A 22,598-nucleotide genomic window follows, 5' to 3' on the forward strand; every position below is an offset into this window, starting at 1 on the left:
GTGACCTATGGTTATTGATTAATTAAAGTCTCGTTTGGTGACCATTTGGTTTTTTGTTTTTAGTTCTTGAAAATTAAACTTATAAACCTCTCATCTAAAAATAAGCTTTTATATATATATATATATATAATCAAAATATTTGAATTTGATTCAAATAATTTAATATATTTATATTTTAATATAAGATATTAAAATATAAATATATTATAATTAAGAATGGCCTATAGGCCACTAGAAATAGAATTTTTATAAGGTTGGAAAGGGTTATTGATAAGAACCCAAGAATGTTGATTTGCAAAATTCTCCAAATTCACAAAGAAGGGTTCTCTATCAAATTTCCAAATTCTTTCTTCTTTCAAATAAGCTCTCACAAGCCTTTATCCCTGTTATGAGTCATAACAAAGAAGATCTTATGGAAAAGATGAAGATGGATATTTGTCTTCATAGAGCTCGAGCACAACTAAAAAAAAAAAAACCGTCAATCTCCTTAATAGTTGAGTTATGTAATTTGCTTAATCCTTTTATTTATGTTTGATTCCAAATAAAGACAAAGTGATCTAATGCTTTCATTGCATGATGAAGTGTTAATTCCTTTCATGTTCTTTATTACTAATTCAAAGCAAATGGTTTTTTAGTTGATTCTAGCGTATTGTATTTTGAAATTAATGATTCTTCACGACACAACAATGATCAACATTTGTTCTTCCATTAATCGTTCACGTTTCTTGTTATTAATTTCTAGAAACTTTTTTAATATTGGATAGTAATTTTGAAAATAACAAAATCAAATTTCTTTTTTGTAGTTTGTGTTTTTTGTTTTAGTAAATATAAACAAAACTTTTAATTTATCATCTTTTACTTCTAAAATGCATAGAAATATATCTAAAAAAAATTATGACAAGCGTTTAAATTTTTATTTTCGTGTAAAATTTTTACATTTTTAAAAATACATATTCATATTGATATAAATTACTCAATTTAACTAAAATTTCACAAGCGACTCTATAAAATTATTCGGAGTCTCGTGCCCGCCGGAAATCTTCGAGCGAATTTTCTCCAGAAAATTTATGGAATCTACCAAAAACATGGTTTGTTTAGGAAATTCTTTCCATGGAAATATGGAAAGCCAAGTTTAACAAGCTAAGGTGAGTTTGATTTTTCGAATTTCTCTTCAGCATTTCATTTTTCTGATTTAGTTTCTGTGCAACGAGATATGGTTTATTTCTTCTTGAATAGTTGAATCCACCATGTGCATTTGTTATTGCAATTTGTTCATCGAATTCGAAGCTCATTTGTTGAATTTTTGATGAGAATAGTTCTTTGTGTTCTTAAGCTGTTCTAGGTTATGATCGAAGTGGAATGAATCCAGTTCAGAGTTATACCCCCTGATTGAATTCTTAACATTCCATTCCAGTTCTTCCTAATTAAATTGAGTGGCCTGTGATGGATTTCCGAAACCTGTTTGGCTTGTTTGAAGTTCTTAGAGCGTTGGATTAGAAGAAGGATATAATTATTGGATTTGATTTTGTTTATGTGTCTGGGATTCAGGGTTTTAGTTTTTAGTAATTTTCTTACTTAATTGCTCATTTCATGTGGGGTCGAGGCTGGTTTTATTCAATAGTGTTTCCTAGAGAAATCCCACATCGGTTAGATTCAGCAATGAGATATCCTATATATAAAACATAGTGCAACTAACGTCCGTCTCTTCGGGGACATCCGATAAAATTGGAACGATACAGAGAAGATTAGCATGGCCCCTGCGCAAGGATGACACGCACAAATCGAGAAATGGTCCAAATTTTTTTTCCTCCCTTCTGCCCTTGGTCATATATCATATTCCTAATGTACCCCTGTAATTCAAATCCTTAGAAAACTGTTCAGCTAACGTGTTTTGGATGAAAGATCTTGTGAGGTTCTTTTTCCCTCTACCTAACTTAATTTGCTTTCAATTTGCTCTTGCAAATTTATTAAATTGCTTGACAAACACTGTTACCACGATTTCTCTAAATAAAGGACCTTTCTTATGGTTCTTTTTTACAAAATGTATTCATCAACATGAATTATCTCATCTCAAATATTTCATGAGACTGAAACAAAACAGACCTTTCAAAGAAAAGTGAGCTTTTCTTTTCCCTTTTATTTTTTATCAAGTCATTAGAGTAGGTGGGTTCTATTGTTTATTTATTATTCCACTACTTACAAATTTCCTCTTACCCTAAGGGAGGAAGTATATTTGTTTTTGAAAGAGGAAAAATAGGAAGGGAAGATACTACTTTATATTTCTTAAAATTATTGCTAAGCTGATTTGAGTAATTCAATTCCTCATGGAGGAGAGATATATTTAAAATCAGACACATTTTCCATCTCGACGAGATGGATGGATTTCTTTTAGATGGTTAACAACTTTTTTAACCGTAAGAGGGAGGTCATTCAGAACCCGCTAGCTCCAAAACTGGTGGAAGTTCCCCACGCTCGACCCTAAACGTGAAGCGCTTCAAAGTGCCATTCACACTTTGATTCTTTAGCAAGTTTGGGAACATTATGAGAAGGGGGAAGGGCCGCTGCACATACATGCTTTTAAAAAAAAAGGTAAAGCCAATAGACATAAAAACTGGTGCTATTGCAATTACACCTTGTATAATCCACATTTTGCTGGATTATTCCCGATGTAATCATAAAAAGCTAATTTTCAAGAATTAATGTCTTTGTAAGTATGGAAATCATTATAGGTTGGCCTAGTTAAACCAAAGGTCTAAATTGTAAATTTAGATGTCTTTAAAGTCATAGACATATATCAGAGTGGTCACTTAACTAGAAAGTAAAATATCATATATTTTTCAGCAATGTTATGGGGTGTCCCATAACTCTAATGTGTGGCATATAGTCTAGCATGAGCCGTCACATCTATTAAAAAAACACCTTGTTTGGAAGAGATTTTCATTGGAATTATGAAAAGAAAATTTGCAAGACGAGCTATTCATTATAGTCCTCAAGAATGAACTTTCTTTATATTTCTTTATTGTTATTCGTTAAAGATCCATCATCTAAATTGATCCTTCTTAGAATAATAGTATGAAAATATTTGGGTAGCCATAGCTTTTTGTTATTGATACGATATAAAATTAGGCTTAGAATGGTCAGTTGAGTTATTTTCTTTTATTTCTCAGGTATTTCTATATATACTTTAGTTTATAGATTTTTTTTTTTTTTTGACAATTTCTGAGGTATGGGAATTAAATCTCTGATTTCGAAGTTATAGGCCAAGCACTTTATCAATTGAATTAAGCTCATTTTGATATTTATTTTATAGTTTACATGCTCAAGATTGGAGAATAATATATATTATTAGAAAGGGAGGATTTGTTTATCATTAACTTTGTTTTCTTTATAAGTTATAACATGCTTTCATTTATTTATAGTGAGTTCCAGCTGTAAAGGCCTTGACTTGGGGCAGTAGATAGGACTCCCAGATTGCTTGCAAAACTTGACCAATTCCATATCGCTAAGGAACACCAATGACATATTGTCCATCTAGGGACATCAGAAAGATACAGAGAAGATTAATATGGCCCTTGTGCAAGGATGACATGCACAAATTGAAAAATGGTCCAAATATTTTTTCTGCCCTTTGCCCCATAATTAATTAGTTCCCATTTTCCCAAAATATCCCTGCAAGTCAAATCCTATTTGTTTGAAAGAAGATGTTGATTGAATGGTTATAAAATTGTTCAGCTAACTTAAGCTTTGGATTTAGAGATCTTGTGAGAATTCTTTTTTCCCGCCCTTGCCCCAAAAAGCCTAACTCTCTCTGAGAAAATCTTCCCATTTTGCATCCCTATGGTGAGTCCATTTACCAAAGGCATGTCTTAATCAAAAGCCAAATGCAAAAACAGAACATGGTAGAATCTGCAACGGTTGCCTACATCATTTGTGGATCCATTTCCTCCATTTTTAGCTATCTGGGTATTGGAATTTTCTTCTAAATCTGTATTTGGAATCCTGATTTTCAGGTTGATTTTTCTTTTCTTTGATTTTGTGCTGTGGTGGTTCTTCCTTTTGTTCTGTTCTGTTAAACAGATAAAAAATTCAGAGAGATTGAAACTTTGAGACTGGGTTGCAATATGAAAATGAAGTTGTGGCTTGCTTTAGTGAAGAAGAAGAAGAATGGAGAACAAAAGGAAAAACTGACACAAAATCTCAGAATGACACAGGTTTAGAAAGGAGTTAGTTATTCTATTTTTCTTGACAGAAGGTTGCTTTCCTATCTGTTTAAGAAACTCTGGAAAAAATCAAATAAAACTCTGAATTTATGGCCTGTCTTTTTGGTTTTGGTTTTTGAAAATTTAGCTTAAAAACAGAATTTTTTTTTTTTTTTTTTAGAGGAGAGTGGTTGAAGCCTATAATCCTAATTCTAGAGATAAACACTATTTTCATTTTGTTCAGCTAGTTTTATGAGTGTTTTAAAATACCTAAGTCAAGTTTTTGAAAACTAAAATAATAATAATAATTTGAAAGTGGTGTTTGTTATTGAAATTTTAACAAAGGATTCAACGGTTTAGTTTGAAAAGATGAAAATAATTGAAAAGATTAGTAAATATAAGTTTGGTAGACAATTCAGATTCTGTTTCTGAAATATGTGATTCAAATAATAAAATTTCTAAAAACAATATTTTTATGTTTTTATTGTATCTAGAGTTTTATATTTTAAAATGTTGAATTATATTAAATAAAGATAAAAATATTTAGAAATACAAGGTTATAAATTTAATTTATTTTTTTAAAAAAATATAATATATATTGTGTAATGTATTATAAATTATATAATATTACTAGTTACATAATTTGTTTTACATAAACTATATTCATAAATAATTTAATAATAGTTTATTGTCAACTAAATATTAGTGAATAACTACAATAGTTTGATAATTTATAAATGTATAGTATCAAATACATTTTAAACAATTGTTTAAATTGGAATCTAATTTTTAATCGGCTATCAAACACACATCTAAAAACATGAATACAACTATGTTTTCATTGAATCGGTTGTTTTCAAATTTCTATTTTCAAATTCTCTACAAATTCTAAATTTCACAAAATCTATCTTAGAATTCATTTCCATTTAGATAGAGCCTAAAATTTACTTGTATCAAATTTGGACATATTCTAAACTTTATGGCAAGTATTTTTAGAAAAATATAAAATTCAAATTAGGTCATTTGAAGTTGATCTCAAATTATGAAAATTTCTTAATCAAATTTGAAATCAAATTTATTGGTATTGAAAATTTCGGTTAAAATATAGCTTTAATTGTGTTGTACATACAAAAAAAATTATCCAAAAAAAAAAACAATAATAAAAATAAATAAAAGTTAGTCATAACTCCATGTTAAACTTTTGCACCCTAAAAACAAACTTTCTATCCCTAGATTAAACAGCCTTATACTTCAAACTCAAATTTTTTTAACTCCTCAAATGAATTAATCCTCTTGATTTAATAATTCTATATTTAGGCTCGTTTGGTAATGATTTGATTTTTAAGTTTTTTGTTTTTGAAAATTAAATCCATAGGCACTACTTCTACTTTCAAATTTTTTCTTTTGTTAACTACTTATAACGCATAGTTTAAAAAACTAAGTCAGATTAGAGAAATTAAAAAAATAGCTTCTAAAAAGTTGTTTTTTATTTTGGAATTGGACTAAAAATCTAAATATTGTACTAAAAATGTAAATCATGGTAAGAATTGGAGAGGAAATAGACTTAATTTTCAAAAATATAAAATGAAAAATAAAATAGTTACAAAATAGGTCCTAATAATTTTATAATAATTTAGTTTCTCAAACATTAATCAATAAGCTTATAAATAGGTTTTTTAAGGTTAAATTAGCATTTTGGTCTCTGTACACTTGTTCAATGTCAGTTTCTTAAAGTTAATTTTTATTGAAATTGACTAAATATCCATTAACAATACAGTTTGTTTTCAACTATAAGAAAATGAACTAAAATATTTACAAATAATAGCAGAATGCCACAGTTTATTTGTTTTCAACTATCGATGTCTATCACGGTCTATCACAATTAAACTGTAATATTTTACTATTATTTGTAAATATTTTTAGCAATTTTTTCATTTAAAATAATTTTCTATTATTCATGTAAGTAAGTATAATATGTGAATTAACAAAAAAAAATTGAACAATAAACTAGACTAACATTGAGTATGATCTATAATTGAGCCTTTAAAATACATTGGTTAAATTTTAACAAACTTTACGATATAAAGACCAAAATAATATTTTAACATTTATTCCAATATTACCCATGGTCCTAACAAAAACAAGAGAGGACAATAGTGTGGCCATCATCACCTGCAGACCCTATTTACGAAGCAATTATGTGAAAAGGAAATATGAGTATGTGTGTGTGTATATATATATATGCGGTGTAGGTAAAGATAGAGATTGTTTTATTTTCAATATCTAGTCATTGTTTCATTAAATTTTTATTCTTTACCATATTTTTTATTTTTTTAAATGTCAATGTATACCCTTAAATTTTAGAAGTCGGGACAGTTGCAAATATAACATGATGTAAAAAGAATTACAAATATGATCAGATTTAAATAGTCTATCAATGATAGACTATATTATTAGTAGGAGTCCATCAATAATAAACTATATCACTGGTAAGAGTCTATATTTATAATTTTTTTAAATGATGTTATACATTTGGTTATTATTCCTAAAATTGCTACCAATTGCAATTACCCTATAAATTTAATCATTAAGTAATAATTGTATTAATTTGAACATGAATTTTTTAAGCATATCTATAATTAAGTTGATATTTGAAGAAGTCATATGGAATCAAATTGTAAGGTTCACATAATATTGTTGAAATGAAATTTGGAAAATATTAAATTATAGATAAGTGGTCACCATGGATTGAGCCTATGACCCGTTAGTATTAGTCTTTTATCAAGGTCATCTTCCTATTTATCGCAAACTCAACTCATAATGGTTAATCTAAGTTGGCAATAACATTAACAAAATTAACTACAAATTTAGGTTTTTTTTTTTTTTTTGGTAACATTTGATTTTTAGTTTTTGAAAACTAAGAGTGTTTTCTCTTAATTCCTTATCATAATTTGCATCTCTCTTAAAAAAAAAGAGATGAATTATTAACTAAATTTCAAAGAACATAAGCTTTTAAGAATTATTTTTTTTTTGTTTTAGTTTTAAAAAATAGTTTGGTTTTTTAAAACATCAGTAAAATGTAGATAATAATTTAGAGATGAAACGAGTGTTTAAAGACTTATTTTTTAAAAACTAAAACTAAAAATTAAATGGTAATCAAACGAGGCATGATTAAATTTTTATTGTAGTCAATTATGGCGATGTAGTTTCTTTCGTTTATTTTTTATCTTTTATTTGTGATAGTTGTCAATAATTGTAAGTTATTAATTAAGCAACAAGTCTTACGGTGTGTTTGGAATACATTTTCATGTGTTTAATTTAAAAAATAAGTCATTTTGGAAAAATTGAAATGTTTGATAACTATTCAAAAAAGTTTATAAAGTGTATTTTAATCGGTTTTTATCATAAACGTTTAAATATAAATGAGTTTTTTGAAAAATATTTTTTTCTCAAGTCAATCTAAGAAAACCAAAATCTGATAAAATAAGAGAATAGTCGGACAAAATAGAATATATCAAATTTGATATAATGCTTTGAAAAATAGAAGTGTCATTTGAAATACTTAAGTCAATCTTATCCATTTTTTTTACAAGGATTCACTAGTAAAGTGTATGGTTAAAATACCAGTTTTCTATGCATTTGGAAATTTGTTCAATTTTAGTTCAGGTACTTTCATCAAATGTTCAATTTTAATTTACATACTATCAATCAAAGTTATTATAATTTTTTAAAAATCAAAATTGGTATAATAATAACAATAACAATAACAATAATAATAACAATAACAATAACAATAACGACAATACACCTATGTGATCAATATCTTTCTAAATTTTAGAGTAGAAAGACTATTAGATAGTAAAAAATTATAGAAAAATCAATGATAAACTAGTTGTAATAACTAAATTTAAGATTTATTGAAAATACAGAGATAAAATGAACAAGTCTTTAAAATACAAGAATCAAAATGATATTCTAGCTAAAGTATATTTATATTAATGTCTCATCAAATTTTTTTATAAAATTACTCCTAAACTACAAACAATAATGATCTTTTAGAGAAATATTTTAGTTGGTAAATTCTTCTTTTGGTTAAATTATAAATTTAGTCTTTGAATTTTCAAAATTTTTAAAATTTCAAGAGATATTAGACATGTTTTTTAAGACAAAATTCGAATTTATATCTAAAAGATTAATTTTAAAAACAAAATGAATTTGTTATGAACCCTTACACACAAAATTGAAAGTTCAAGAATCTATTAAATGTTTAAGAATGTATTAGATACATTTAAAACTTCACAAACTAAATAAAATTACGTAACAACAAAGTTACAAATTAAGTCACTTATGATTTAATTAATTTATAGAAAGTGAAGGTACTTGGATAGATTCTAGACAACATATCTTTTTACGGTCCATTTAACTGTTCAATCACAAGTTGACATGCGACATTTTCTTTTTTAAGAAAAAAATATATTTTAAATATATATTCTTTTTATTTATGATTGACTGGGATGCATGGAGATCGGTTCAATATTACTCTTTTTTTTTAGTATAACCATAAAGTGAATGAAAATTTTGGAATATGAAAGGGATTCATGTTAATTATCGCCGAGCATATTTTGGCTAAATTATTAAATGGTTAATTACATAATTCGTGCCAGATCGTATACACTAAGTATATTGATATCATATTTTAATTGTATACAATAAGTAAATGTAGGAAAATAAATAAATACACAGATAAAATCATATATATATATATATTTTTGAAGTACTTTCCACAAATAAAATTACTATAATGCACTTTGAAAGATAAGTTTCATAAAACATACTCCACTACAAAACAACAATGAGGACCAATGAAACAGTGGTAAATGGCAGATTTACCCCTTAAATTTATTCTCGTGAATAGACATACACTAAAAAAAAACAGCATTAATTACATACTAACGAGGGTATATGATGAGTTTTTTGAAGTCTAAAATTTAAAATGTTGATGTTGAAAAAAATATATTATAAAAATAAGAAATTAAGAAAAAAATGTTTAAATAAACAAAAGTAATTATTTTAGACTTTAAAATGAGCTAAAATACTTGTAATGGGTGAATTTGAACCTGAGAAAATAGATCAAAAGATCGAGGAAAGACGAAGAAAAATGAGTTGATGATAAAAGTAGATCTAAATTCAAATAAGTTAGAATGTGAGGTTGAAGGATATTGCTGACTCACGCGGCAAGTCGAAGTGCTTGTTGTCGTTTGAAGAGGTATACGACTGGATAGTAAATGATAATGCTGGAGAGGTAGACAATAACGTTAGACGATAGTGTTAAGAGAAGGACGATAGCGCTTAGACAAGGTAAACGATAGCGTCAAGAGATAGACGATAGCGTTTGGTGGAGTTAGACGATGACGTCTAAATGAGGTAGATGATAGCTTCAAGAGATAGACGATAGCGTCAGGAGGTAGACGATAGTATCAGAAAAGGTAAACGATAGTTTCAATCAGGCAGACGATAACTCAGACAGTACATGACAGTGGTAAACCAACTTTTCCTTTATAATTTCTTGTGTATTGAAATGTACATAGGTGATGTATTTATACAATATGGAATCCCTAATTTGGGAATGCAAAAATAATTCAACAAAACAAATGGTTAGACACTTTGTTGTAACCAACCTATTCTTTTGGTAAGCCCTATTCTTTTAGTAGAGAGACAATATTGTATTTTATGTGTTGGCATCCTTAACATCCCCCCTCAGACGAGAGGGTAGTTCTACTACACCGGAGTTTGGACCGAAGCTGGAAGAACTGTGAGTGTGTTAAGGTCTTGGTGAGGTATCAGCGATTTGGTTAGAGGATGGTCACATAACGAACATCAAGTTGACCACTGAAAACTTGATCACGAACGAAGTGAATGTCGATCTCAATGTGCTTGGTCCGCACATGAAACACCGGATTAATGGCTAGAGCATCAACGCTGAGGTTGTCACACCACAGGACTGGGAGCTGACTTATGTTTGACACCAATCTCAGACAGTAGTCATTGCACCCAGATGATTTCTGCAGAGGCATGAGCGAGCGCTCTATATTCAGACTCTGTGCTGGACCGGGCAACAATGATTGTTTCTTTGAGGACCAGGAGACAAGATTACCTCCAAGGAAGATGCAATAAGCAGCAACTGATTTTCAATCGTCTATGTTGCAATCGGCATCGGGAGAAGGCCGAAACAGACAGGTCGGACCTGAAGGAAATCAAAACTCGAGATTTTCATGAGCAGCGGAACAAGACTATTCCAAATTATACAATCATGAATCAACAATACATTTACAATCGACTTGAACACAAACTGTTATGCAAATATACAGAGAAATTACAGCATGAACATCAATAAATGTACAAAGAGACAAACTCTATACGAACATTGACAAAAACGTCTCCACGCTCCGATGCGCACTCTGATCGAACCACAGCAACCACAAGCGTTCGATCTACACGATCGCAACACCGCACGAACACTTCGCGCTCGTTCTCAAGATCTCCTCGATCACGATCTCCTCCACAACACCACGAACGGACTCCTCCAAAGCACCACGAATGGCCCTCCGAAAAACCTCGACGATGTCGAGTTAAGTCTGACACCCCCAACAAGGCGACCTTTATATTATCAGTGTGAGAATCCAAAGGGTGAGCTCTGTTCGGACTTGGTGTGAGGCAGAAGAATGGAAGAAAGACAGATCGTATACACGACTGGGCAAGTGGGAGAAGTCGGAGACCTATCGTATAGGTCGATGTCCAATCGTTTAAGTAAAGCTATGCAATCGTCTAGCAAAAGCTATGCGATCGTTTAGCTCGACAGACTCTACACGATCGTTTACCTTAGGCCAACGATTATTTAGCAAAGCTATGCGATCATTTAGTAAAAAACTGCACGATCGTTTAGCTAGCACCTGCACGATCATTTAGCTCAGTCCGTCGTCGTTAGTAAATATGTATTTACTTGACGACTTTCGTAAGTTTTCTTTTTGCCGGAGAGAAAACTCAAAATCTTTTAAAAAATTTTGTGAAAAACTTCCTCTTTTTTTTTTTTTTTTTTTCAAAATAGGAAACCGATTTTCTTTTAAACTCACGGTTACCATGATCAATAACCACCCACTTCATTTGGTTATTTAAAAGAAAAAAAATTGATTATCTAATAATTAATATTATTATAAATATAAATGATAACCAACTTATCATACTATATTTATAACCTATAATTTTAATATTTCATCTCATGAAACATATAAACCATAGTCCTTTTCTATTCCATGGTACTTAATGTAATCTCATTTACATTAATCCTCCACTAGATGTATCTCATACATCATACCGATTATATTCATATATAATCAAAATACCTTTCGTCAATTTGAACATTTCAAATCAACACCAAGAACTTGATCCTTCAACATGAATCCAAGCTACCAAGGGGACCTCATGGATCTGTAGATCTAAAGCTCCAATGGTACGTGAATAATTGACTAAACTCTTTAGTCATGGGATCACCATCTGTTAACTGCCAGACATTCCATTAAAGACCAACAGTTGAACTCTCCTCATACAGATATATTATGTGTCCATCTTAACCAATCAGCAGTGCGACAACTCTTCACAGATCGCTCATAAGTACAGCTGGGCCAATAACCGTTATGCTTCTGTAGTTACATCTGTCTCCTTAAGTACCAACCGGTCCCTCTAATGAATATAAATTATAGTCCTACTGTAAACACCCTCGGAGTTTTTTTTTTCAAGAATGAACTTTCGAGAACGAAAGTCTTTGAGGGCATTTTTGAATTTTGGACTTCAAGTGTAAGTGCGGGAATTTAATTGTTGGCGTGAAATTATTCAATTTGGAAATTAATGACAGGAATTAATTTTCTTTTGAAACGGAAATGAATTTAATAGTATAAAATGGAAAGGAATTAAATGTAATTATATTTATTTCCTTTTTTGTTTTTATTATTATTATTATTACTATTTTTTTTTATAAAATTCAAACCCCACCCCCTTTTCTTCCTCACATTCGTGAGCTCGTCCAACGCCGCCCAAAGCCGCCGCGTCAGTTTCTTCTTCATGACCTCCATCCACCACTGCTCAAGCGCTTCGCTTTTGCCGTCACTGGATCTATCGATTTGGGTAAGATTTCTGCCGTTTGGGTTTGTTTTCGGTTGATTCTTGAATACTCATTTACTTTTGGCATCAATTGGTTGATACCCATTGTGTTTCAACTTTGGATTCAAGTTTGTGAAGGTATTGAGATGTTGTTCAGTGAAGTTGGAGTTTGTTTAGCGAGTTTTGGTAAGTTTTTATGCTTTGATTTACCCTCTTGTGGGTTAAATTTTAGTTGTTGAGAAATTTTGGTAAAGTCATTTGAAAGTGATCTTTTTGACGAAGCTACATATGGATAATATATTTGAGACATTGGTAGTGAAGTATGTATTTGATTCAAGCTTTAATCATGTAAGCCTAATTTCAAATTATGATTAGGGGTTGATTCAAGAATTTCATTTAAGATGAAGAAGAGTTTAGTTTGCTAATTATTTGGGCTTAAATTGGAGGTTTGGAAGGTAAATTCGAATTGGACCACACCTTAGGTAAGGTTATCTAGAAATATTTTGTAATATTTGGGTGTTTGGAATTTGGCCTTAACTATTAATTTTAAAGCCTGGTTTATGTTTAGGCTTGATTAAGGATTCAAGAATTTCACAAAGATTCAATTGTTTTTTGGTTCGACCTAATATCAAGGTAAGTAATCTTACTACTGGAACTGCCCACGGGCCAGGCATTAGATGTATGCTAGCATGATAAATGTACGTTATGGCAGAATGTTAGCATGATAGACTGATAGTATAATATGATCAAAGTGTGTTCTGGTACGAGATCTGAATTATTTATTTATTCACATAGACACTTGAATGCTAGTATGAGATGGTATGTGCTTCCATATGGTTGTATTTGATCTGATGATGTTGAGGTACACATGTATGTTGCAGAACCATGATGTTGAGGTATATGTGTATGTTGTAGAGCCATGATGTTGAGGTTTATATGTATGTCATAGATTCGTACAGTGATGATTATGATGTTGAGACTATGCAAATGTCCTTACTGATTAATTAGATGCCTATTAGATTTTGTGTTTCCTTCGGGATTCACCAGTTTGTGTTTCCTTTGAGATTCACCAGTTTGTGTTTCCTTCGGGATTCACTAGTTTGTGTTTCCTTCGGGATTTACCAGTTTGTGTCTCCTTCGGGATTCACCAGAGGTAGTTGGCATACTTAACTACAGTAGGATAGGACTCAGTCTCCTTCTTGTTTCATGTGTATATGTGTCTTATGAGGACTAGAGCAGTGTATATGTTTCACCAGAGGCGGGTATCTAGAGGACATAGATGTCTAGCTTGACCCCAGTAGTGGGGTTAATTACTGAGTATTTTATACTCATTCTTTCTCATGTTGTTGTTTCAGGTAATGGTAGAGATGCATCGGCGATGGACAAGCAAAATTCGTGATCGAGCCACTGGGACTAGTTTTTACGCTTCCGTTCATGAGATTTAAAGTTCTTTTCATGTTCCTCTTAACTTTTAGTTTTGATGCTTAAAACTTACTTTAGAATTGTTTTTCAGACTTATTTATTGTTCTTTATGATTTATGGGTATCTTATTATTGTTTTAATATTTGAATTTAATGAAAGTCTTTTGAACTTACCTTATTTAATTAGCATTTATTTCGCCATAACCGAGTGTCGTTTTGAGTTTCATGCATACATGTATTTAGTAACGTCCTAACTTAAGTCCTAGGGGGTCGGGTAGTTACACCTACTATGACTGAGTCTTCTCTTCTAAAGAGAAGCTGTGGCCATTATGTTCAAGCCCTCGGAATTAGCCCTTAAGGGAGCAATCTCTCTACTTATCCCTGCTTCGGGAAAGAAGTGAATTCCATATTGTGAATTGAGTTCCCAGCTCCCAGATCAGACAAGTCCCCAAAAAGGTAGGTATGTTGAGTTGGCAATCTGGCCACTCTCACCCATACTAATCAAAGGACCGCCCTCAAAGGCAGGAGTTCACAAAACACTCATGATTGAGGTTGTGTCACCTTTGGTGGTTTAGGTGAGATGAAAGTTTCTAGTATTAACAGCGTTATATACAAAGTCTAGTCATCTCGTGGTCCAGGTCTTATACAAACTCTTTGTACAGGACACCCCCGCTCCATGTCTCCACACGAATGGTTCGGATCAACCATCTGTAGTAGTTTACAACACTTGCCTCTACAAAGCAGGTCGTATCCGTAGTGTCACCAGGATCAAGTATCCCACCTTAATTCTTATACTACAGATCGATTTAGGTTATCACTTAAGGCATGATCCACTTATATATCATATATACATGCTTAAGTTCACATAAGATAACCAAAGAACTTTGTTTATTGGATATGAGTAAATGCCAGAATTAAATAACATTTATTTTATTCATTGAACAATGTGTATCTTTACAAAACAATGAGACTCTGGGAGAATTAAGACACCAATCCCAACAGGACCCATGTTGAATATAGAGGCCAAAGTGTCGAGTGCCACTTACATATCTTAGTACTCTCTTCACCGCTTACCAGTGAACGTCCGTAGGTTTCTTTAAGTACTGACTTAGATGATTAACCGCATATGTAATGTCAAGTCTCGTAGTGGTTAAGTACTGTAGGGCACCAATCGTGCTTCGATAGATATAGGGATTGTCAAGAGGAGTGCCATCGGAGATGGAGAGTTGATTGTTTAGAACACTCGGAGAGGGTGCCGGTTTTAGATCTCCAAGGTCAAGATGGTGAAGTAGGTCCTTGACATACTTTTCCTGCTTCAGTAGAACTCCATCGAGGACAGTGTGTAGTTGGACTTCAAGGAAGTAATGGAGTTGGCCAAGATCCTTTACAGCAAACTTGGAGTCCAAGGTTGTTACAAGCTTGCTGATTACCCGCGGATTGGTGCCAGTGATAATTATATCATCAACATATACTAGTAAGAGTATCAAGGTAGAAGTGCTCCGATATATGAAGAGAGATGTATCAGACTTAGCATTCTGAAAGTCCTAGCTACATAGTGCTGTTTGCAGTGTGTTGTTTGAGGCCATATATGACCTTGTGTAATAGACATGATTTGGTAGTTGAGGATTAACAAATCCTTGCAGTTGGCACATGTTAACTTTTTCATCGAGGACCCTATTAAGGAAGGCGATATTGAAATCTAAATGTCTCAGCTGCCACCATTTGGATACAACAAGGTTAATGACGATCCGAATGGTGGATGTCTTTACCACTGGACTAAATGTCTCAAAAAATCAATGCTTGAGTTTTGATGGAAGCCTTTTGCTACAAGGCGTGCCTTGTAGCATAGAATAGAGCCATTAGAACTCCATTTGATTCTGAATACCCATTTATTGCCAACAACGTTCATCGACGGTGATGGAGGAACTAAAGTCTAGGTCTGATTTTTCATTAGTGCTTGAAATTCATCACTCATCGCTTTGTTCCACTGCGTGGTTTTGAGCGCATCACTAACTCGGGTAGGTTTGGTTAGGGACCAGTCTTTTTAGGTTTGGGAGGACAGTATTTTGGGTTTGAAGATGCTTACTTTTCCTTGGGTAATCATGGGATGAGTAGACACGGGTACAGGGTGTGGGACAGTATCGGGTGAAGATTGGGCAGTGGACGACAAAGGTAAACGATTGGTGGGTTGGGCGGTAAGTGATGGTGAGTCAGGTAGTAAACGATCGGAGGGTAAACGATCGGTGGGTACACAATCAGTGGGTAAGTGGGTGGTGGTAAACAATGGCTGGATAAACGATCACTGAGTAAATAATCGTTGGGTAAACGATCGGTAGGTAAACTATCGGTGGGTAAATGATCGGTGGGTTGTACATTACACGATGAGGGTAAACGATCACTGGGTAAATTATCGGTAGGTGAATGATCGTTGGGTGAACGATCGCTGGGTAAGCAACTGGTAGGTAGACGATCGGTGGGCTAGACACTAGATGATGAGGGTAAACGATCGTTGGGTACACAATTGGTGGGTAGATAATCAGAAGAAGAAGGTGGGAAGGTTGGGCTGTCTGTAGAAGTATTAGTTGGTGATTGAGTGTGGGTTGTTCTGACAATTGGTGAAGGTGAGGTTGTGGACGTAGAGGGCATAGAGTCACTGTGTGGTGTGTCCTGACTGAGGGACAGCCAGGAAACCAGGTGGATGGTAACTGCTTGCTTGGCTGGTCTGCAAGCTGAAGGAGACATTTGACAAGGAAAGTTAGTTTCATCAAACACAACATGCCGAGAGATGAATAGCCTACCACTGGGGTTAAGGCCTTTATAGCCTTTGTGATTCACAACTGGACCGAGATAGATGCACTTCTCTGTGCAATAGCTTAACTTATGTAAATTGAATGGTCTCAAGCAGGGGAAACATGCACACCCAAATATTCGAAGCTCCTCAAACCTGAGCTTCTTTTTTAACATCACTTCCATTGGAGACTGTCCATTTAGGACATGGGTGGGCAGGCCATTAATCAGCAGAGTTGAGTATAAGAAAGCATTCCACCAATGATGTAAAGGAAGATGTGCTTGGGCTAGTAGGGTTAGCCCTGTCTCCATTATGTGTCTATGCTTCCTCTCAACCCTTCCATTTTTTCCTGACGTATATGGACAGGTGTACCTAGAGGAAATGCCAAGCTGATGACAGAATTTGTGTATCTTGACAAATTCTCCACCATTATCCGACTGTAGGGACTTGATCAGTGTATTGAACTGAGTTTGTATCATGGTGAAAAAGTGTTGAAAAGCTGCCAGTGTGTCACTTTTTAACCTCAGAGGATAGATCCATATGTAGCTACTGTGATCATCAACAAAGATAGCATAACATTTGTACCCATCTGTAGACAAGAGAGGAGTTGGACCCCACAAATCAGTATATATAAGTTCAAAGGTTGCATATGTTCTTGAGTTAGAGTTAGGGAAGGCTAAAGAATGTGATTTGCCATAGCTACAAGAATCACAAAATTTGAGCTCTTCATTAGATAACATAGGTAGATTATAGCCTTTGATAATAACTCTAGTATTTTTTACGAAGGATGGCCAAGCCTTCTATGCTATGTAACCTTAGACATCCTATGCTTCGAAGATATGCTAAGAGCAGACAGATCTTTATTCTTGTGCACTGGTTGCGATGGTACTCCGTTTCCTACTGACTTCGAGTTAACTTCTGCACCCTCTAACTGATATAGTCCATCTTTAAGCATTTCTTTCATTACTGTTTGTCCCATACCCTTGTCTTAACAAGACAGTAATCCGTGTGAAATTCAATAAACACGTTATTGTTTTTTGTTAGCTTAGATATACTGACCAATTTTTTTGCTATGGCCGGCACACATAACATATCATTCAGTTTCAAATTGCAGGCATCACTAGATAGACATACAGTTCCAACATGAGAAATTTTTAGAGTATTACCATTAGCTACAGTGACTGTTTCAGTACCTGAGTATTCAGTCGAATTGTCAAGATTGTTGAAGTCTGAGGTAACATGATTGGAGGCACCACTGTCAGCATACCAATCTGCATCAGTCATGTTTTCTTATCTTGTTAGAAAGGGGTTACTTCCATAAGCAGTGACTAGGGCTATTGGGTGAGGTTGTGTGTTTTTGGTCTGGTTGTTGGGGAAGGGTTGTCCCATGTTTTGAGGAGAATTGGGAACAAAATCTCTATTATACCTATTGAAGCAGTAGAACGCTATGTGTCCTACCTTCCCACAGACTTGACACACAGGTTTGTTGTTGTTTCTTCCCCTGTCTCGACCTCTGCCATGGCCACCACCACCTCGTTATCCTCCCCCAGTAGACTGGTTGCTGCTATTGGTCTTGTTATTTTGATTGACATGTCTAGTATTTGTCATATTCACTGATGCATTACTGACTTGGTTGAAGCCTACTGTCGTCTTTTGGTTTGACTGATGTTCCAATCTCCTTTCATACAGGAGAAGTTCTGACTGCATATCAAGCCACGTTTGCTATCCCTTGGATCGTGGCCACGATGGCATTGTACTCTTCATTAAGTCCTAGTAGTACCTGTGAAACAAGAGCTCTTGGTGGCACAGGACTACCAGCTTGCTCAAGATTGTCAGCATTCATTTTCATAGTTTGAAGGTACTCTTCCATTTTCAAATTACCTTTCCTGGTTGTTTGAAACACATGTCTCAGATAATCTTCTTCAACCCTAAACTGAACACCAAAGAGTTGTTAAATGCTGGTCCACAGATCCCTTACACATTCACATCCCATCACTTGAATGGCAACCTCTAGTGTCATGGAGTTATACAGCCAGCCGATGAGGAGTTAATCTACAGCCATCCGCGCTTTTTATTGAGGATTTACCTCAAGTGCTGTCGACGAGCTGGAAGCACCACTGCCATAGCTTCCTTCTGTGCTACGCGGAGTAGCTCCTGCTCCAGTCGATCCAGTCGGTATGCTCTTATCAACTGCAGGTTGCAGAAACATTGGGAGACAAACCTTTTGTCTGGTCAGATGTCCTTCGAGTCAATAACTCCAAAGGATTGGAAGCGCCAAGTTTTTCCATAGGAGTAAATTGCTACGATGAGTTTAATAGAGGTTATCTGATTGAGGAGTTGGTTCAAGGGTGGGCCGTTGAAGTTGGTTGTGCCGAGGGTGGCTCCCAGGTTTCCTTGATTGACGTTGTTCATTATTAGCTCTGATACCAAGTTAGAATGTGAGGTTGAAGGATATGGCTGACTCACGTGGCAAGTCGAAGTGCTTGTTGTCGTTTGAAGAGGTATACAACTGGACAGTAAGCGATAGTGCTGCAGAGGTAAACGATAACGTCAACAGTTAGACGATAGTGTCAAGAGGCGGACGATAGCACTTAGACAAGGTAAACGATAGTGTCAAGAGATAGACGATAACGTTTGGTGGAGGTAGACGATGACGTCTGAAGGAGATAGACGATAGCTTCAAAAGATAGACGATATTGTGTAGACGATAGCGTTTGGTGGAGGTAGACGATGACGTCTGAAGGAGGTAGACGATAAATGATATCGTGTAGATGATAGCATCAGGAGGTAGACGATATCGTGTAGACGATAACATCAAGAGGTAGACGATAGTATCAGAAAAGGTAAACGATAGTTTCAATCAGGCAAACAATAACTCTGACAGTACACGACAGTGGCAAGCCAACTTTTCATTTATAATTTCTTGTATATTGAAATGTACATAGGTGATGTATTTATACAATATGAAATCCTTAATTTGAGAATGCAAAAATAACTCAACAAAACAAATGGTTAGACACTTTGTTGTAACCAACCTATTCCTTTGGTAAGCCCTATTCTTTTGATAGAGAGGCAAGACTGTATTTTATGTGTTGGCATCCTTAACAAAATAAATCAGTGTCAACTAATCATTTGGTTAATCAGATTTAATACTAACTTGTTCAATAAATTGAACTTCTTGTTTCTTTTTCATTCTACGGTTTTTTATTTTTGACTCTTTGGTATCAGGGTTTTGTTTTACAGGTTACTTCTTCCCCAAATTACAAATTTATCATTGAACCATACGAAGCAGGTGCGCTTTCTTCCATTTAGATTTTGGCACCAACATGTAGTATATTCACATAGTGATATTTTTTGTTGCTTCTTTTCTAATATTTAATCATTTTTTTATGATATATTGAAAAATATTAATTCACTACTTGGAAACATATTATGTTAATTCCCTTTCTGGTTCATTTCTATTTTTACACCCAGTTCCTCTGTATAATGTTACATTATTTGACTGAGGTTAGTGTTATGTTAATATCATTTTAATTTTATAAATAATCCAAAATCTCACATTCTAGGAGAAACATGATAGCACTGAAAATATGTTATCTTAGTGTCTCTAATCTTATCCATTTATGATTTTTTTTATGTGCTTAAAAGTTTATATTTATAGGATCTCGAGTAATATAAATATTCTGAAACGTTATAGGTCATTCGGAGTTAATTTGGAGTAATTAGGTACTAAAAATGGCATTCGAGGCTCAAAGGGGAGAGAAAGTGACAAAAGTGCCCAAGGCGAGAGCGTCGTGATGCCCAATGACGTTAAGGCATGGCACTCTTCACATAATGCTGAAAAATAGTGCAATGTCATGGTGCTATTGCACGATTATAAAAATTGCACTTCGGTTTTTAGGTCATATTTTTTTTTATTCAGGTGGCCGTTTTGGGTGAATGACCACTCGTTTTCTTCGTGTTTTGCCCTCAATCCATCTACATAACATTAGTTTTTAGGTATTCTTTCATCTTCTTTCTGTAATCAAGCAAAAACGATGTTGGGTTCTATCTTTTCCACCACCATAGAGAAGGTAAGATCTATGGTTTTCTACTTTAGGGAATTTTGGAGGAATCCGTTGTACTTTTTGGAGTATTTTGATAGTTTGATTGAGATTTCTTGTGTATGAGTTTTACTCTTGGTTTATTGATTATGAATTACATTTTTTTATTATTGATTGACAACCAATGCTTGATTGTGCAATTTGATGCTTTAGATTAACGTATAATGCGTGACATATAATTGTATGTTAATCTCCAAGACGCAATAGGTTAGATAGGCTTGTAATTTGTTGTCGACAATAAAGAGTATTGTTCTATCGATCTAGGAAAAACCGTATTAGATTTTTAATTAGCCTTTTCCTATTGAAAATTTATCATAACGTAATCCTAAAGCATAATGTAGTTAGTTAAATTGATTAGGATGCTTCTCAACTAACTAAATTGGCTAATTTGGTATTTTGGACCATTGGTTAGCTTTTCTAATCAATTAGGCTAAGCATAGGCAAGAATTTAAAATCATGCTTTGATAATTTGAAGATGAAAATTACATTGGATGATTCTGTTCCTCTAAGTTAGAATGTTTCGTTTAATTGCATATCTATCCTTTATTTTTCTTTCTTGTACTTTATTTTCATGCATATTCAAATCTCAAACCACACAACCTCCATTTATTGCTTTAACGAAATAATTAACTTTGAGAAACTAATTTTCGTGCTTCCCTGTGGATGGATCCTATCTTACCATTTGTACTATTTAATAGTATATATAGTATTAATTTGTACAATCTAAATTTTATTTGATTGGTCATTTACATGCAACAACAAAAGACTGCAATCAAATCACAACAAGATATATGTACCTTCTTAGACTTCTTTTCTACTTCACATTTGAATGAAGCTCCCATGCTATTTCTTTGTCAATGTTGTCCACATTTTCTCTCTTTCTACCCCATTTTAAAAATTTTGGCATTATCCTATGCCTTCTTGTCTTTTTATGCATAGAATTTGGATCTAATTTGCATATGATAGGAAACCTAATAAATCAATGATAATTTAAAAAGTGGACTTTATTTGATTATGTTTGTTGTTGTTGTTTACGTGTGTTTCATACTTGAATTGAAATGTGAGGTCCACTTCGAAATTTGTAATAAAGAAAAATGCAAACTAATTGACGAGTAGATGAGTAATCCAATTGTGTTTGAAGATTACATGAGATCCACTTTATCGATACCATTACTGTTATAGATATTGTTTTTATTACATTACGAAAATTATGTATCCAACACATTTTTTGTTACTGTTACCATTATCATTAGAGTAAAACGGTAACAACAATAATAAAGATGAGAATTTCATAATAAACGTGATAAAAAAAACAATATAACATTTGCAATTGTGATCCATTACGATTGATCTATCAAATGGAATCCCATTGCAATTACACCAATTTTAATTACGGATTGATAAACATGGTCTAAGTTATAAAAATATATGGAGAATTAAAATCACTTTTTTTTAACTATTTTAGTTTAGATCTCAGTTTCAAAATATATATATATACTGTCTCTTATACACATCTAGATGTGTATAAGAGACAGATTTAAGCATGATCTCCTTAAAATCTGTCTCTTATACACATCTAGATGTGTATAAGAGACAGATTTAAGCATGATCTCCTTAAAAAAATAAAAATAAAAAGAGAAAAAAATTATTATGTAACCCTCCAAGATCAGGATTAAGAATTTAGATTTTGCACTTGGTTAGGCCAGCAACCTGGCAACATTATTATTTGCTTGTCTTAAATTTGGAGTTTTTATGATTGAGCTAATTAGGAAAGAAAAGTTGCACCTTCTTTGGTTTAAGTAGTAATTATCAATTTTTTAAAATCTTTCTTAACAATACTTGTATATCCTAATGATCTCTCTCATTTCATATATGATTTGTTCATTCATGTACATTTCTTAAATTCAGACATTACATATTTAAATAGGCAAAT

The 22,598-nt window shown here is 33.2% G+C and overlaps 1 protein-coding gene, 1 long non-coding RNA gene and 2 other non-coding genes across 5 annotated transcripts; 3 read left to right on the forward strand and 1 right to left on the reverse strand.

The window, feature by feature from the left end:
* Positions 1-1,016: 1,016 nt before the first annotated feature.
* LOC120074215 lies at positions 1,017-4,315 on the forward strand. 2 transcript variants are annotated; one of them, XR_005480923.1, is made up of 3 exons: positions 1,017-1,145; positions 3,420-3,963; positions 4,078-4,315. It is a non-coding gene; the product is annotated as an uncharacterized LOC120074215 (long non-coding RNA). The 2 variants fall into 2 exon arrangements; XR_005480922.1 differs by having other exon boundaries at positions 3,420-4,315.
* On the forward strand, positions 1,701-1,803 carry LOC120074843. The gene has a single exon (XR_005481121.1). It is a non-coding gene; the product is annotated as a U6 spliceosomal RNA (small nuclear RNA).
* Positions 3,517-3,618, forward strand: LOC120074850. The gene has a single exon (XR_005481128.1). It is a non-coding gene; the product is annotated as a U6 spliceosomal RNA (small nuclear RNA).
* A 10,529-nt stretch (positions 4,316-14,844) lies between the features above and the next one.
* LOC120073651 (uncharacterized mitochondrial protein AtMg00810-like) lies at positions 14,845-15,360 on the reverse strand. Its single transcript, XM_039026454.1, has 2 exons — positions 15,327-15,360; positions 14,845-15,245 (listed from the first exon to the last, which is right to left on the reverse strand). The coding sequence occupies exons 1-2, from the start codon at positions 15,358-15,360 to the stop codon at positions 14,845-14,847; spliced, it is 435 nt and encodes a 144-aa protein (XP_038882382.1).
* Positions 15,361-22,598: the final 7,238 nt, after the last annotated feature.

The sequence above is a fragment of the Benincasa hispida genome, chromosome 3 (assembly GCF_009727055.1).
Source record: "Benincasa hispida cultivar B227 chromosome 3, ASM972705v1, whole genome shotgun sequence".
Taxonomy (NCBI): Eukaryota; Viridiplantae; Streptophyta; class Magnoliopsida; order Cucurbitales; family Cucurbitaceae; genus Benincasa; species Benincasa hispida.

Excerpts from the sequence above, each read along its gene's own strand:
- LOC120073651 (XM_039026454.1), bottom strand. The coding sequence starts at position 15,360 with ATGGCCTCAAACAACACACTGCAAACAGCACTAT. Across the intron at positions 15,246-15,326 it reads CACACTGCAAACAGCACTAT|TATATGTTGATGATATAATT; the intron begins GTAGCTAGGACT and ends TACTCTTACTAG.